Genomic DNA, 15,276 nt, shown 5'->3' on the forward strand with positions numbered 1-15,276 from the left:
TATGACCCCCTTCACTTTGGTTTAACGAACTAAACCGTTCAACACTTTATTGTATGCGATTGTCATGTCTTACGACCCAACAGATTACGGCGCTATTTACCGCTGGACGTACTATGGATGGTTAGGAAACACTTTATGCCTGGCGTTTTGCGGATTTCGAGAACCCAAAAAACTTGATACCACCTGGCCTTCATGCCGCCAGGATTTTGCATGGAATAATTGAGATACTGTATTAGATCCTGTGCCGATCTCTCTGATTGACCCGGATGATCTATTTTCTATTTTCTAGTTTATTTTATTATATTATCATTCCCTTTCACGAACTCGCCTGCCAGACGATATTTACAATTGAGAATAATAGAGCCTTCGGATTCAAGATGCATAATGCTTATTTCTTTCCTGGTATAGACCACAACATACAACGTAGCAGATCTACCCTAAAATCTACAATTGCCGCACCCACATATGCAAGCCACATAATCGCACCTCAGTAATATCTAAATTCTAATACCCATACAAAAACACTTAATCCTCCGTAGCCCTCTGCTCGAGTGCCTCAACAGCATTCTTCAACTCCCGAATCCGATGTCCAACCCGCCGACGCACCTCATCCTTAACACCCTGTGGCACCTCCGCCGGATTATACTGCGTCTCGACAATAGCACTCTCCCCGGCCTCCTCTACCGCCTCCAACGACTCATCCGTCTCATTCTCAACTTCCCCAGGACGAGCAGTGTAGAGCGCGTAAACAGTAGACAGCTGGTTGAGGGCATCGCGGGCAGACTCTCGGTCCGAAGCAGCGTAGATGGTAGATGAGTCTGTGCTCTCTGTGGCAATTTCAAACTCGTCTTTGGCGACTTCGTACAGCTCTTGTAGTTCCTCAACTAGGAGATCGGCTTCGGCTTTGCCGGTGGATCCTTTTCGGTCGGTGTAGGTTCGGACTGTCGGTTTGGGGTGTAGTGATTGAACAGAAAATGACGAGTAGACTGGAATTGGGCTAGATCGTGCTTTGCTAGAGGATGGAAGGTTGTGCAAAGAGCGAGAGACTGGTTGCAGTCGCTGTATGGAGAGTCGGTTGATGTGGTGCGATTGGAGACCTCCGAGGCGGAGGAGTGGGGAGCCATGGCCTGGACGAATACATTGTATGGCTGACATTTTGATAATTGGGATGGAAGTAAAAGAAATAATAATTTGGGAATAATTTTCAAGAACACAGCTGAACTCTCATAGCAGGCCGATGCTTGGTGATGACGTCGCCATCGGTTTATCGTATCACGTGGTGATAAGGAATTCGTTATGTAATGTTTTTCTTCAGCCCTCCCGAGGTCCAGTCCTGTTGAGGTGGATGGCTCCCATACCTTTCATAATTCTTGAAGATCCTTTTGCTTTCTGCGTGGATACCTTGAGTGCATTCTAGGGATAAGAATCCGGCCGAGATCTCATATCACAGTATGATTGTACTAATTATTTAGATTCCAAGCGCCTTTGATCTATTTCTATCATCTCAAATATAAAATCTCTATCCAAATAATTCCTGGCTCTATGGCCGTCTATATCTCTTCCCAAAATATATTCATAATTCATGAGTATTCAAGCTTTGCTCATACCCCGGCGAAACTTGCTCTTTGATCCTGGTGACTTCCCCTTGAAGGCATCGTCAATCTCCCCAAATGTCCGACCTTTCGTTTCATGCATGAAGATGACGCCAACAACCACAGTGATAACACAACATCCACCGAACAAAAAGTATGCGCCGAAGCTACTCTTCGCAAGGAGAACAGGCGTTGTCAAAGCCACCAAGAAGTTGCACACCCAGTTGCTTGAATGAGCCAATGTGGTAGCCGACGCTCTTGTCCGCTGTGGCTGAATCTCGGCGGCATAGACTTTGACGGAGATACCCCAGGTGACAGAGTAAAGAGCAGAAAATAGGTAAATGCAGACAATGACGACCCAGCGACCAGCGCCAGTAGCCTTATGGACAGCATTTCCAGCATATAGACTGCCCATCAAAAACATCAGGACTCCCATTACGAGCCCGCCATAGATAATGCTAGCTCGGCGGCCCCATTTATCGGCATAAATCAGGCCTGGAATGGTGACAGCGAAAATCACAAGCGCTGACACGCCAGATGCCAGAAAGCTTGCTTCTGACGAGGCAAGACCCGCTTTTTGAAACAACTGTGGAGCATACTATCGAGTTGAAGTCAGTGGCTGTCAGTTATATCGAGGAGACTTGACCATACATAAAGGACGCCATCAATGCCACTCATCTGCTGCATGCCCATCAAAAAGACTGCAAGGATGGTCCGGCCCAACACATCTTTGGAGAAAATAGCAAGAAGCTTATCCATCGTTCCCTCTTTGACCTCCTCATCAGAGTCAACTTCCTGTGCCTGCACTTGCAGCACAACCTTTTCTCGCTCTGCGCGACTAACACCCAATTTGTCCCACGCTTCTTCAGCCATTTCATAGCGACCATTAAGCCCTAGCCACTGAGGCGACTCAGGTAAATAAAGAAGTGAAAGTCCACACAGGATCATGGAGAAGGCAGAAAGAAGAATAAACGGCATTCGCCATGAGAGCGACGAGTGAAGGCCGGAGGTACCATAACTGATAAAGTACCCCATGACCAAACCAAGAGTAGTAGCCAGTTGAGGTCCAGTTGTCAGAGCGCCTCTAGTGTTTGTTGGCGAGGTTTCACAAATCAGGACGACGAGATTTCCAAGGAAAAGCCCTTCTCCGAGGCCTTCAATAATCCGACCAACAATGAACATCGATAGAGCCACAGCTCCTGCTTCTATTGCGGCGCCCGCGCCGAAGATAAAAACGCCAATGCAGATGCCCTTCGGCCGACCAAGCCGATCGGCAACATAGCCAGCGAAGAAAGATGAGAGTGCTGCCGGAATCAAGATGCAGGAGACGATGAGACCGTGGATTGTGGAGTTTTGACTACCAAATGAGGTCTTGAAGTCTTTCATATCAGTGACGGGGCCGATAATACCCGTATCCATTCCGAAGAGGATTCCATTTGCCGAGCATAGAATGCATGCGAGTACATATTTCGGCGGGTTTTTGAACTGGAAGGGAATCAACCCCATTACTTCGGCTTTGGGGGTTTGGTCGATAAGTCGAAGATATTATTCAAAGCAAAGCTCGGATGTTGAATGTGTGAAAGTATTTGCAAAATAAGACGAAGAGAAAACTCTTACCCCTCTAGAGATTTTGTTTCCTGACCAGACCCACGTAGGGCAGACATTATTGTCTACAAATAGATATTCACTATATCATATGCAATGTACCCTCCCTTGGAACTATTTATACTCAACTACATTCATTGCTTATTTCTATGTAAGGTGAATCCGTCTTCAACTTGCAAGGGAGACTCTAGTTTATATTGAATGACATACATAAAAAATTGTGTCAACTGACTTGACTTCGGAGAAGGGTCCTCCGGCGAAATTACCGTCTGGGCTCTTCACGGCCCGAATCGACGTGTGAGAGGAACAAGTGCCAAAGGATTTGTGGGCCGTCTCCCCGTGTACGAACTCGGGGGAGGCAGGCGGTTTCCCCCTCGTTTCTGAGTTTTTTTATGGGGCTTCCGGGGTTTGGCCAGTCATTTTTATGGGGCTTGTAAAATTGACTGATGATATGTTGACAAAGCCCTAACCCGGCTGCCAAGCCGGGCCGGGTGATTTGGGCGTATCCGAGCAAGTATAAGTAGCATTATCACACTCATATCTTCTGCCTCTCTGTTTCATAATTGCGTTATGTTAATCTTTCTTTGGTATATATCGTTCTCTATCATCTGTGCGGTAGCATTGTACTACGGCCTGTGTTGGTGTGTTGGTTGTTTCTGACCGGCTGACCAGTGTTTAGAATAGATAGCCTAGCATCCTCCTATAGATCTCTAATCTTCCTCCATAAACATATATCTGTATATGAATACTATTTCTGTTTTCTTATGTTAAATGGACCTCAAAAGACCGGTGGTTGTCCCTCTTCAGCAACTACGTAATAGTCACGTACCCGACTATATTTATGCTTCTTCAACGGAACCTTCAGATTCTTACGTTTGCTTCTTATTGTTATCATTCTGCTTGTGAGTTTTCAGGTTTAGCCTAAACTCGAATCCAATATGGCTTCTAGCGATGAACAGTGCGCATGGGCCTTTTTGTCCACACTCGCCGGGGTAGGCATTGCAGCAGCCTTCGTACTTATATGTTATGTTATACGTCTAGTTGTGAGGAGATGTATCAACCGGCGACGTCTTCCAGATGCGCATACACGTGCAGATGTTGAAACCAATTTGTCTGGAAATCCGCACGATACTCTTCCTTTCGCCGATACCCCACCCATCACAACCGTAACAACTATGCCTGGCCACGCTGTCTCTGATATGGACCGGGATATTAAGTTCGGAATCGCAAATTGGCAGGAGATACAGGACCATGAAGCTACAATGCATTGGAAGCATGCCGGATAATGGCGTGGGACTGGTCGCTGACGAGACGGAGGCCGCGCAACCTTCCAGGCTGGCGCGCTTCACTAAAGGGCCGGGGCTCTGCCCGCCTAAGTTATGGGGTTTCCTTTCGATATTGCTTTACAAGTTAGTCCCCGGATAGGCAGAAGCCTCCTTCTATAATCAGGTACTAAATTCTTGTTTTGAATGTTGCCAGCCCATTTTTATTTGTACAATCTTTCTATCGGAAGCTTTCTTGCGCCCCTTGAAATGGATATCGGGATTTCCATGTCCCCAGATTTGCAAGTTGACATGAGCGGTGCTGATGATATATTCTAAGCCTATAATGATACCTTGCCATGATGTCACTGTCTAGTAAAATTCTCACATTGTATTCTATGCCTCCCTTCATACTCGTATATATTTCTACTTTATCGTTCTTGATTGCACATCTTAAGATAGTCCACTTAGGCAAGTAGTCATTTGTCCTTCCTGTCCCGGAGTACTGAAGTTCGACCTTACACCATTTCTAAGTTAGAATTAAGACCTATTCTTTGTATTAAACAACAAAGCCGGCGTCGCCTTGTCATGGTGGGTCTCTATTATTCACACGACGATATTAGCAATACATCCTTTCACAGATGTCAACAATAGCCTTTGTAATTTTTTCTTTGAATGAAACCGAGCAACCGCCGACTATCATAGCATAAATACCACCAATCCTCCCATCTCGAGTACCCAACAAACAGACATTTGAGTCGACGTCCATATCATCCAAATGCTTCAATCCGCCATTTATCGGATGTTGCGAATTTTCTTCATTACCCTTGACTTCTGGTTCAACACTGATCAATCCTCCTTTCCTCCCAGCCAAGCCCAAAGACGTGGTAAGCCCTCGCAATCCATTCCACTCGAGAACCTGACTACCCCTCCATCTAGTGCTCAACAAACCGAAATGTCCTCTTCTGACTTAATCGAACTTGACACCTGGGAAGAAATCTACAAAGAGGAGTGCCTGAGTTTCAAGGCCCGTCTAGAGACCCAAGCTCAGATCCTGAGACAAGATCCAGAAAATCAAGGAGTAAATCGTATCCATGGCGTTCGAAAAGAGCTAATGTCACTTTCTCACCAGGCAGAGCGAATCAAAGAGGCCGCTTTTGAGATGGTGGACCAGACCCCGGACAGTGTATATGTCCGTAATGCAACTCCGGAGTGGCTCTCTTCCCGATTTGGAGATCCGCAACTAGAACAGGTATGTATTAGTATGGAATATAGTTTGGACCGACTGGCATTTGAACTTAGATCCGATCCGTCGATGGATCTGATGGTTGCCGGACACCTTGAGCAGATGACTGATGATATTGAAATGGACTTTCTTTAGATAGTGCTATTGTATTTCATTTGTTTGTGACCTCTACTAATCTTTGAAATTGGATTGAACTAGAATACTTGATCGGTTATGACTGGAGAGATAAAGATAACACTTCCATTTTATGTTGTTCCGCCTGCGTCATAATCATGTCTCCGAAGCCGTAACAGTACTAGTAGTTTGTATACTTCAGGCATTGACCTCACATGGAATAATCAACCTAAAAGGAGGATTATAAAGATCTTCGCTTTATTAATTGTCATTCAGTTCTCATCTCTCTTCTCTCACTTCTCTTCTCTCTCATCTCTCATCTCTCTCATCAACCTCTTTAGCACATGCATTCTTTCTTTTTATCGGTTTCTACCATTCCTAGGGGTTACATACCTACCTATCTATCAGCCTCACATCTATCCTCTCCTACATCCAAGCCCCACCGTGGGACCGGTGTAACCAACCACAACCCCGTACTACCAGACCCTCAGCCCTGTGGAGCCCAATTTAGCCAATCACAAGCCCCCTCATCAGCCATCCAATAGCGATGGTGGCAGACAATATGCCGGCCGGCGACACCGACCAACAAGAGCTAACCAAAGATCCCGATATGAAAGAGCATAAGGTTGATATCAAAGTAGACGACCTCGACATAGGTCGCATACCAGATACACAAGGGTCTAACCTGCCAAAGTTGACCCAAGTCATAATCACAAACGTGCCGCGTCGGCTGAAGCACAACTCCAAGAACCTTGACCAGTGGATTCTCCAAGTGAAATCTGCACTGGCACAACTCCGCCTGGAAAACTTGATCAACAGCAGTGTTGTCCGACCAGTAAGAGGCCAACACAACTACAATAGATGGGTGCAATGGTCTCGCGCTGTCGCAAACTGGTTATATCTTCAGTTAGATGAAAGGCTTCAGCAAAGGCTCCAGGATTCTGGCAATTTACACAGTAAAGCGGACAGTCTATTCAACACAATCCTGAAAGTTGTTCGAGAGGGGGAAGACATGAGCGCTAGGCTCGCAACAGGTTCCTATGACACCAGGAGGATATCGGAGATCCAGGCCGTCAGACAGTACATTTCGGCACACAAGACTCAGTACCACTTACTCGGCTCGAACTTACTTGCCATCTCTTCGCTACGCTAGCAAGGTCAAAGGCTACATACATCCTTGGTGTTTCGGTCAGCACACTAGCTGACCAATGCTTCGTCAGACAGCCTACCTCCTCACCTCACAGGCACAGCCTTTATCTTGCGCCACGGGGCATACACCAGCCGACCTGCTTCCTCAGCTGTCACCATAGCCGGATTCTTTAGGCAGGCACATTCGATTGGATGCCCTGAAGGACGAGCTTCGAAATCGTCTTGGTATATCTCGCCATCACCCCGACTGGCGAAAGGTCTTGAATACCCAAATCATCAACTAGCCTGAGTTGGCAGCGCTGATTTACCAGCACCCTGATGATCTGGTCACCAGCTACCATTATGAAGCCAGGAGACTGGAACGCTAAAACCCCGATCGCTCAAGTCGGAGGATTTCGCTTTTCTTGGTACACAAAAAACTAGTTTCTACCTGCTGGTGACCACGAAAAGTTCTCATTCCTATTGGATAGGTAAGTAGGAAACATATATGTGATGAGGAGGCCTACCCAGAAGAAAATTAAAGAAGAGTGTTTTGATAGTATGTGGTTGGTGGCAGATACAGTTTTTTTTTTTGTTGTGATGTCCCTCAATCCATCAATAAAAATTCATTAATGAGCGTATACAGTTCGTGTTCTCATACAAACAATGTCTTCAGTGCCATTTAATGTCCTCCAAACACAAGACCAAAAAAAATCCCATGACAATCATTAAAACCCTCTTAGCTCATAAATTTGAGCTCTATCCCATTTTTCTGTAGCAGGAAGTATCAATTTACTCCAGCCAGCCAGTTGTTCTAAGTACGGGATAGTTCTTGTAGAAGCCGCAATTCTTGTAGCTATCATAGCTCTCATCCCAGTTCTAGGAGCTGGAAGTACCGTGCCACTGGCCATTGGAATCAGTCCAGCCATTCTGATTGTTCTGCTCGTTCTGGTTATTGGCGTGGAATTCGCCATTGGAATCTGTCCAGCCGCTCTGGTTGTTCGTATGCCACTGGCCGTTGGCATCAGTCCAGCCATTTTGGCTTGGGTCGTATTGGCCGTTGTTGTTGTTGTTGTCGACCCATTGTCCATCCTTCTCAAGCTGGCTATGTTTGGTATCGCCATTGTTGGCAACGAAAACACCATGCTGCCACTGGCCCTTTCGGTACAGTCCGCTAGGGTCCCACTGACCAGCCAGGTCGTTTGGGTCAATGGGAAGTGCGAGGACAGACACAGGGGAGATAGCTAGAAGGAGGAGGGTGTTGATTATGGAGTAGCGCATTTTGAAGATGGACTTGAACAGATTTGAATGAAGTATAGATGATTTGTGACTTTTGCTGATTTTGTGATCGCGAGGTTCTCGTTGGTTTGGGAATGAAGATCGAAACACGGTTGATCTGCGTGTATTTATATCTGAGAAACTGCAGCTCTAATACCGAGGATTGTGTATGTCGCTACTTAGCAGTGTTGAAGCCTTTCACAAGAATGTCTGAGGTCGGCTTTTGCCATTCCTCGACGAGGGTGGATGGGTATTGGGGCTGTAAGGGGACACTGGGTAAATATATAGTCCAGAACAATACTGGGTTGTGGGGGATAAGCAATCGGATCCGCGATGATCTCAGTCAATTGCGAAAGAGCTAAATATAATAAGATTAAAGCTTTTGTAGATCGTTGGAGATGTGCATGATCGACCTCGCGTGAATCTGAAACCCGTCGATCCTGTCCACCAGGGGAGTGTCCACATTCCTTAAACACTAAAGCCAACCTTGGGAATGTCGATCCCGTCTGTCTAGACGTGCAAGACACACTTACCTCTTGATGCTGTTGAATGTGTCTTCTAAGGTTTGATATATGTATTTACTATACATAGGAGGTAGTAAACACTTGCCGGGTATCCAATATGAAATACGAAGTTACTCTAAAACAATAAAGCATCAGTTTCCCATATAATATAATTCCCTCGATCTAGTCAAGATCATAAACACTCAAATCCTCACTCATCCCCGGCAAAACATAAACAGCACTATCCTCCCCACCAAAAGCCTTCAAAGGCCTGACCCCCCTAAACACCATCCCAAGCTTCTCCAAAACACCCCGACTCCGCAGATTCGTCGGTGAACAGAATCCAAACACAGCATCTATCCCAAGATCTTTACTCGCATATTCCAAAAGTCCCTTTGCCGCCTCGGTCGCATACCCCTTCCGCCCTTCTTCGGGTAACACAGCAAACCCGATATCCGGGGCAAGATAACCCGAATCTGGCGGAATCCCCCTCATAAGCGATACAGTACCAATCGGCTTCAAGCCATCATCTGTGTGTCGCGAGACTAGGTACATGCCGTAACCATGGTAGGCGTAGTGTGCTGAAACTCGGCCTTGGAGGAATGAAGATGCCTTTTCTAGTGTGGTGATTCCGGTTTTCCCGCAGGAATTGATGAAATCGTCTGTATTCCAGAGTTTGACTAGGAAGCCGCTGTGGGATGGATCGGTGGGGTCGAATGGGGTGATTTGGAGACGTGGGGTGGAGATTTTGAAGTCTGGGGGGAAGGTGAAGTCTGGCATGGTTGGATTTGGATTATTGTACTAGTTCAGGAATTTGGTTCCTTTTTCTCTGATATCTAGTTTCATGAGATAGCAAAGAATTTCCAATGACTCACAGCTACTGACGCTACCGCCAAAATGGCCTTTCCTATTTAGGTGTGGCGTTCTATTGAGATAGACAGGGGCTGATTCGAAATGACATTTCCTCACTATCATTTGGTAATCTCTACTATAGGCCCAGTATAAACCTTCCTAGCCCCCAGCATATAGTATATATCACAGCCAGGATGACAGTTCCAACGTCCCAACAACGCTCCAGTTCATAGTTGTGACAGTAGGAGACCTATGCGAAGGCCAGAACCTAAAGAATATAATGATGACAATGTGAATAACCGCATATGTATTGATCACCGCGCCCAATACACCGGGAACATGGAATAGCCCCCAAACCAACTTGGCGCCGGAACATTCATTGCACCATTACTATTGTTGCGTTGATATATATCGCCGTTGCAGCGAGAACAAATTTGACATGATGCCCTTCCAAGGATACCAATAATGCCAAATATACCCAATATTAGTACAACGGTATAGATAACCACAGTCCCTGTTGTTGATCCTGTTTCCTGATACAATATTTTGATATAATGGATATCACAACGACGGCGGCATCATTAATTTCTTAAGTCATCTTGATGAAAGTTAGTCGGCCGTCATACCTTGCGTCGGGAGACTCACATGTAATCAGCCAGACTTATATCTGTTATGATGGTATTAATGAGAGTAAAATGAACTGCTTACCGATAAGTTGTTATCAACCAGATTTTGCCTCTGTAATGAAATCCTCTGAGCGCGTTTGAGAACCATCCGACACTGCAAGTTGATCTCAAACACAGATTATATGTTTACGCGACCAAGCCGTACTCGAAAGTAGGTACTATAAGCTGCACGAATATGTACATGTCAATCAGCCAATCATTTTGCCCCGAATGTCACGGTAATAGGGCTCTCGTTCACGCCAACCTGAAAGCCGGAGTTATAACTCCCGAAAGTTATTTTTGTATAGTGATCTCCTTCCTTCAAAACATTAACAATTCTTGCCTCCTGCTCTACCTGCTGGGGAGCAATTCGATACAAAAGGTCTTTGGCATACGCAGCTGCAACCATGGCCGCATATCCCTGCCAGGCTTTGTTCTTATGCGAGTCAGCATAATCGCAGATACCACGGATCACTAGACAAGGAAAGTTGTTCATCAATCCAGCTGCCTCCATTTCAAAGCACAAAACGTCTTTTTCTGCAGCCAATCTATCTCGAATCAAAGCGTCCTTCATGAGTTGGTTGGCGGAGGCAATGAGGCCGTAATGAATGGCCGGATTATCGTCATCCTCGGTGCGAGGAGATCGCGGAACTAGGCAGGATAGATCCTCACGATAACACAAATCGCAAGTTGATTCACCGTCCGGATGAACAACTTGACTTTGATATAGCCGATCACTAGCTAGATCCGGGCGCTGATACTTCTTTTGTAGTCGTTTCTTCTTCTGGAGGATCTTGTGGACTGTGTTATCGAGTTGGTTTCCCTCGATCTCGTATCGAGCTTCTAGTCCATTTACTACTGCACGTAGGACGGTAGGTGGCTGATCTAAAACTCCCGTAGCCTGGAAGGCTTGGCCCTGGATCGTCTTGCCAAAATCGTACTGAAGGACACCGCCCTGGCCATTTCGAGGAATGCTGACCACAACATCTCCAAGACGAATATCATGCTTCTGGCTTGGTGCGCCGCCACCGATGCCGACCATGAGACCGATGCGGATATTCGGAAAGCTATGCATCATGTCTTCTGCCACCCGAGCCGCCGAGCTTGTGCCATACTCTCCCATAGGCAGGACTGCAATAACGACATTGTGCTTCCCAACACTTCCTAACGTGTAGTCTGTCTTGCTGTGGGGTGGCAAATACGCTGGGCCGTCATGCCTTTCGTCGAGGAACGCCTGAGCGGCAACGTACTCAGTGGTGATGGCGCAAATCCAACCAACGGTGTAGTCTTCCGGATTAGACATCACGAAGGCACACGTGGGACTAGTGAAATGGATAATGGAGCAAAAAGTCTGTTAGCATTGAGATGGATAATAAGTGGGTTTACGGAAGCGATATATCTATTTGAGGGGCCAAAAGGAGAGAAAAGAGGGGGTTAGACGCTACTCAGCCTCACCTTTGCCTTATCTGTGCATTAATACAACACGTAATATCGAACCGCATAAGACTGGTGTATAAATAGTCCAGGTCAGGATTGTGGACGGGATAGGGAGGTAACAACCCGATATGGACTGGCTGAGAGAGGGACACGTGGACATTTTGTTCAAATAGCGCGGTAGTTGGGATCGAGACGTACGCTGCTGAACCGTTGATTCGAGCAGGAACAGGTAAGTACCTATAAGGCCCCACTCTCTAGATTCGATAAATCAAGGGAGCAAAAGTACTCCGTAGCAGACTGAGTAATTGCTCAAGTTGTCTAGGGTTTAGCGCTTAATGAAATCACCTGATAGTGAGGCTGAGGAGGGGCATCTTATAAAACAACCCCCTTTCATGTTCTACTAGGCATCAGCTGTGTACATCGTGTGTTGATCATGAATACTATAAATTTTGGCGAAAGGAACTCAGGTTCTCAGGTGGGCATCAACAATGGGGTGATAAATCTTGGTGCGGGTAGGTCCGCTACAGTATTGGCGATGGGTCTATGTTAGATTTATTGACAGCGTCATCTTCTGCTAGAGCCACAGGAATTGCGCCCTGACCCTATATCCACTGTACCAGTTCCACACGACCCAGACTTTGTGAGTCGTGATGACCTTCTTAATCGGATTCAGGGGCAATCGTCGGTCCCGGGGTCCAGAATAGTTCTCGTTGGTCTCGGTGGTGTGGGGTAAGGCATCCGAGATGTAAAGGGAATGAGTTCAAGGCTAACTATACTGTAGGAAAACCCGGCTTGCCGCCGAATACTGCCATCAATTGCGACAGCGATCGCCTCACACCTGGGTTTTCTGGGTTCATGCGAGTAATGCGGCCCGCTGCGAGGAAAGTCTTCGCAATATTGCTGAACGCGCCAAGATTCCCGGGCGTAGCGGCCGCAACACTAATATCTTCCAACTCTTCGGGAACTGGTTGCAAGATGGAAAGATCGGAGAATGGATTCTTGTGCTTGATAATTTGGATGATGACGAGCTTCTTCGCAAACCGTTTGCCACCTGTACGGATGATAAAGCAAATTTCCAGAGCCATCACTCGACACAGCCACCGCTCAAGTACATTCTCGCAAGTTCTAATGGCTCTACCATCATCACAAGCCGGAATAGAGGGGTAGGATTAGAAATCGCCAGCGACTTAAAACATCTAATCGATGTGCAACCGATGATAATAGACGAAGGGCTAGCTCTGATGCAGAAGAAGTTAGATTCTAGTAGAGAGAGAGCGGACTTAGTTCAGCTAGTGGAGGAGCTTGAGTGTATACCACTCGCGATTGTGCAAGCGGCTAGCTATATCGCCCACCGTTCACCCCGTTGCTCAGTATTGCAATACCTAGAGAAGCTTCGGCACAGTGATCGTCAAGCTATTAAACTTCTTCATCACGAGGGATATCACACGGGCCGAGACTAGGAAGCAAAGAACTCTATCTTATTGACATGGCAAATATCGTTTGACCATATCCGACGAACAAAGCAGTCTGCGGCTGATTTACTGTCTCTCATGAGCTTTTTCGACCGCCAGGGTATTCCAGCAGATCTTCTACGGGTGCAGGAAAAGGAGAAGAACCATGAAAGTTTAGGTTCTCTAGGGGAAGAAATACCAGATAGCTCGAGTGAAGAGGATACAGACAGTTCGTCTGAAGACGACCTAGAAGATGGTTTTGAGAACGACATTACGACTCTCAGAGACTATTCCTTCATTACTACCTGTAAAGATAGCACAGTGTTTACGATACATCGGCTAGTGCAGCTTACTTTATGGACGTGGTTGAAAACCCATAGCCAAGACGCGGAAAGGAAGGAACGATTTATTAGCAATCTAAATGCTGAATTCCCGATAGGCGAGTATAAAAATTAGGAGAGATACCGGTCCCTATTTCCGCATGTCAGGTCAGCCGTATTACATCGACCGAAATCGCAAGACTCGCTCCGAAGTTGGGCTGCGCTACTCTACAGAGGGGCGTGGTATGCAATAGAATATAGCAGTATTTCGGTTGCCGAGGATATGGCAGCTATATCAAGGAAAGAAAGAATAGAGATTAATAGTGCCGAGGATAATGATACCCTTCATAGCACTGCAATATTAGCAGAAGCATACCGAATAGAGGGGCGATAGGACGAGGCGGAGCAACTCGGGGTGCAGGTCATAGAGACCCGCAAAACGAAGCTTAGCGTAGACCATCCCGATACGCTCACTAGCATGGGCAACCTGGCGGTGACGTATATCAACCAAGGCCGATAGGAAGAGGCGGAGCAGCTCGAGGTGCAGGTTATAGAAACCCGCAAGACGAACTTTAGCGTGGACCATCCCGACACGCTCACTAGTATGGCCATCCTAGCGTCGACGTATAGTCACCAGGGCCGATGGGAAGATGCGGAACAACTTAGGGTGCAGGTCATAGGTACCAGTATGGCGAAGCTCGGCGTAGACCATCCCTCTACGCTTATTAGCATAGGCAACCTGGCGGTGACGTATAGCTACCAGGGCCGATGGGAAAAGGCGGAGCAGCTCGAGATACAGGTCATGGAGACCCGTAAGACGAAGCTTGGCGTGGATCATCCCGATACGCTTACTAGTATGGCTAACCTAGCGGCGACGTATAGCGACCAAGGCCGATGGGAAGAGGCGGAGCAGCTCGAGATACAGGTCATGGAGACCCGTAAGACGAAGCTTGGTATGGATCATCCCGACACGCTTACTAGTATGGCCAACCGAGCGGCGATATATAGTCACCAGGGCCGATGGGAAGATGCGGAACAACTTAGGGTGCAGGTCATGGGTACCAGTATGGCGAAGCTCGGCGTAGACCATCCCTCTACGCTTATTAGCATGGGCAACCTGGCAGTGACGTATAGCGACCAAGGCCGATGGGAAGAGGCGGAGCAGCTCGAGGTACAGGTCATGGAGACCCATAAGACGAAGTTTGGCGTGGATCATCCCGACACGCTGACAAGTATGGCCAACCTAGCTTTCACCTGGAAATCTACCGGTCAGCATGCGAAAGCAATCAGCTTGCTTCGAGCCTGCGTGATCAAGCAGCGACAAATTATAGGCCCCACTCATCCTAACACGATATCCAATGGCAACCTGCTGCTGGAATGGGAAACTGCTGATGGAGATGCAGAAGATATCAAGATGATTGATTCATTCGAGGAAGCGAAGGAGAGAGAGGAAGAGAAGCTATCTGCTGGCAGTCCTGACAAACGGGGTCACACCAGGTGATCACAACGACTGCGCATCTTGCTATCACGGTATAATCCAGTTATCCTTAACATATTTGCCTCATGTTGAGTTCGCCTCGCTATACAATATTTGTCTAGGTTCATTTGGTTTATGAAGTCTAAGAATCCTAAACATACCCTGGTACCTACAGAGTGGAATTACGGCTGCTGAATTGACCCGTGTACCCGAGCGTAGACATCCTTGAGCGTTCCCCTCTTCAATATATATGAATAAGGGAGAAGTAGGACAAGTAGGTAAAGGGACTAAGTAATACTAACGCGTATAATCAATTCTCCGATCACCCGGTATCAATGAGAATATT

At 46.9% G+C, this 15,276-nt stretch overlaps 7 protein-coding genes across 7 annotated transcripts; 3 read left to right on the plus strand and 4 right to left on the minus strand.

Moving 5' to 3' along the window:
- Positions 1-525: 525 nt before the first annotated feature.
- Positions 526-3,098, minus strand: PGRI_033900 (putative MFS sugar transporter; the record flags this gene model as incomplete). The annotated part of the gene is made up of 3 exons (XM_040791103.1): positions 526-1,127; positions 1,608-2,190; positions 2,244-3,098. 3 exons carry the CDS (start codon positions 3,096-3,098, stop codon positions 526-528), a joined length of 2,040 nt encoding a protein of 679 aa, XP_040644159.1.
- A 2,139-nt stretch (positions 3,099-5,237) lies between these two features.
- PGRI_033910 (uncharacterized protein) lies at positions 5,238-5,840 on the plus strand (the record flags this gene model as incomplete). Its single annotated transcript, XM_040791104.1, has 1 exon — positions 5,238-5,840. One exon carries the CDS (start codon positions 5,238-5,240, stop codon positions 5,838-5,840), a length of 603 nt encoding a protein of 200 aa, XP_040644160.1.
- Positions 5,841-6,366: 526 nt separating this feature from the next.
- PGRI_033920 (uncharacterized protein) lies at positions 6,367-6,972 on the plus strand (the record flags this gene model as incomplete). Its single annotated transcript, XM_040791105.1, has 1 exon — positions 6,367-6,972. The coding sequence occupies one exon, from the start codon at positions 6,367-6,369 to the stop codon at positions 6,970-6,972; it is 606 nt and encodes a 201-aa protein (XP_040644161.1).
- An 854-nt stretch (positions 6,973-7,826) lies between these two features.
- Positions 7,827-8,228, minus strand: PGRI_033930 (uncharacterized protein; the record flags this gene model as incomplete). The annotated part of the gene is made up of 1 exon (XM_040791106.1): positions 7,827-8,228. One exon carries the CDS (start codon positions 8,226-8,228, stop codon positions 7,827-7,829), a length of 402 nt encoding a protein of 133 aa, XP_040644162.1.
- Positions 8,229-8,911: 683 nt separating this feature from the next.
- PGRI_033940 (GNAT family N-acetyltransferase) lies at positions 8,912-9,508 on the minus strand (the record flags this gene model as incomplete). Its single annotated transcript, XM_040791107.1, has 1 exon — positions 8,912-9,508. One exon carries the CDS (start codon positions 9,506-9,508, stop codon positions 8,912-8,914), a length of 597 nt encoding a protein of 198 aa, XP_040644163.1.
- Positions 9,509-10,462: 954 nt separating this feature from the next.
- On the minus strand, positions 10,463-11,548 carry PGRI_033950 (5'-methylthioadenosine/S-adenosylhomocysteine nucleosidase family protein; the record flags this gene model as incomplete). Its single annotated transcript, XM_040791108.1, has 1 exon — positions 10,463-11,548. One exon carries the CDS (start codon positions 11,546-11,548, stop codon positions 10,463-10,465), a length of 1,086 nt encoding a protein of 361 aa, XP_040644164.1.
- Positions 11,549-12,115: 567 nt separating this feature from the next.
- PGRI_033960 (Tetratricopeptide-like helical) lies at positions 12,116-14,954 on the plus strand (the record flags this gene model as incomplete). Its single annotated transcript, XM_040791109.1, has 6 exons — positions 12,116-12,194; positions 12,261-12,411; positions 12,464-12,845; positions 13,206-13,454; positions 13,573-13,696; positions 13,978-14,954. 6 exons carry the CDS (start codon positions 12,116-12,118, stop codon positions 14,952-14,954), a joined length of 1,962 nt encoding a protein of 653 aa, XP_040644165.1.
- Positions 14,955-15,276: the final 322 nt, after the last annotated feature.

This window comes from Penicillium griseofulvum (genome assembly GCF_001561935.1).
Source record: "Penicillium griseofulvum strain PG3 chromosome Unknown contig_85, whole genome shotgun sequence".
Classification (NCBI taxonomy): Eukaryota; Fungi; Ascomycota; class Eurotiomycetes; order Eurotiales; family Aspergillaceae; genus Penicillium; species Penicillium griseofulvum.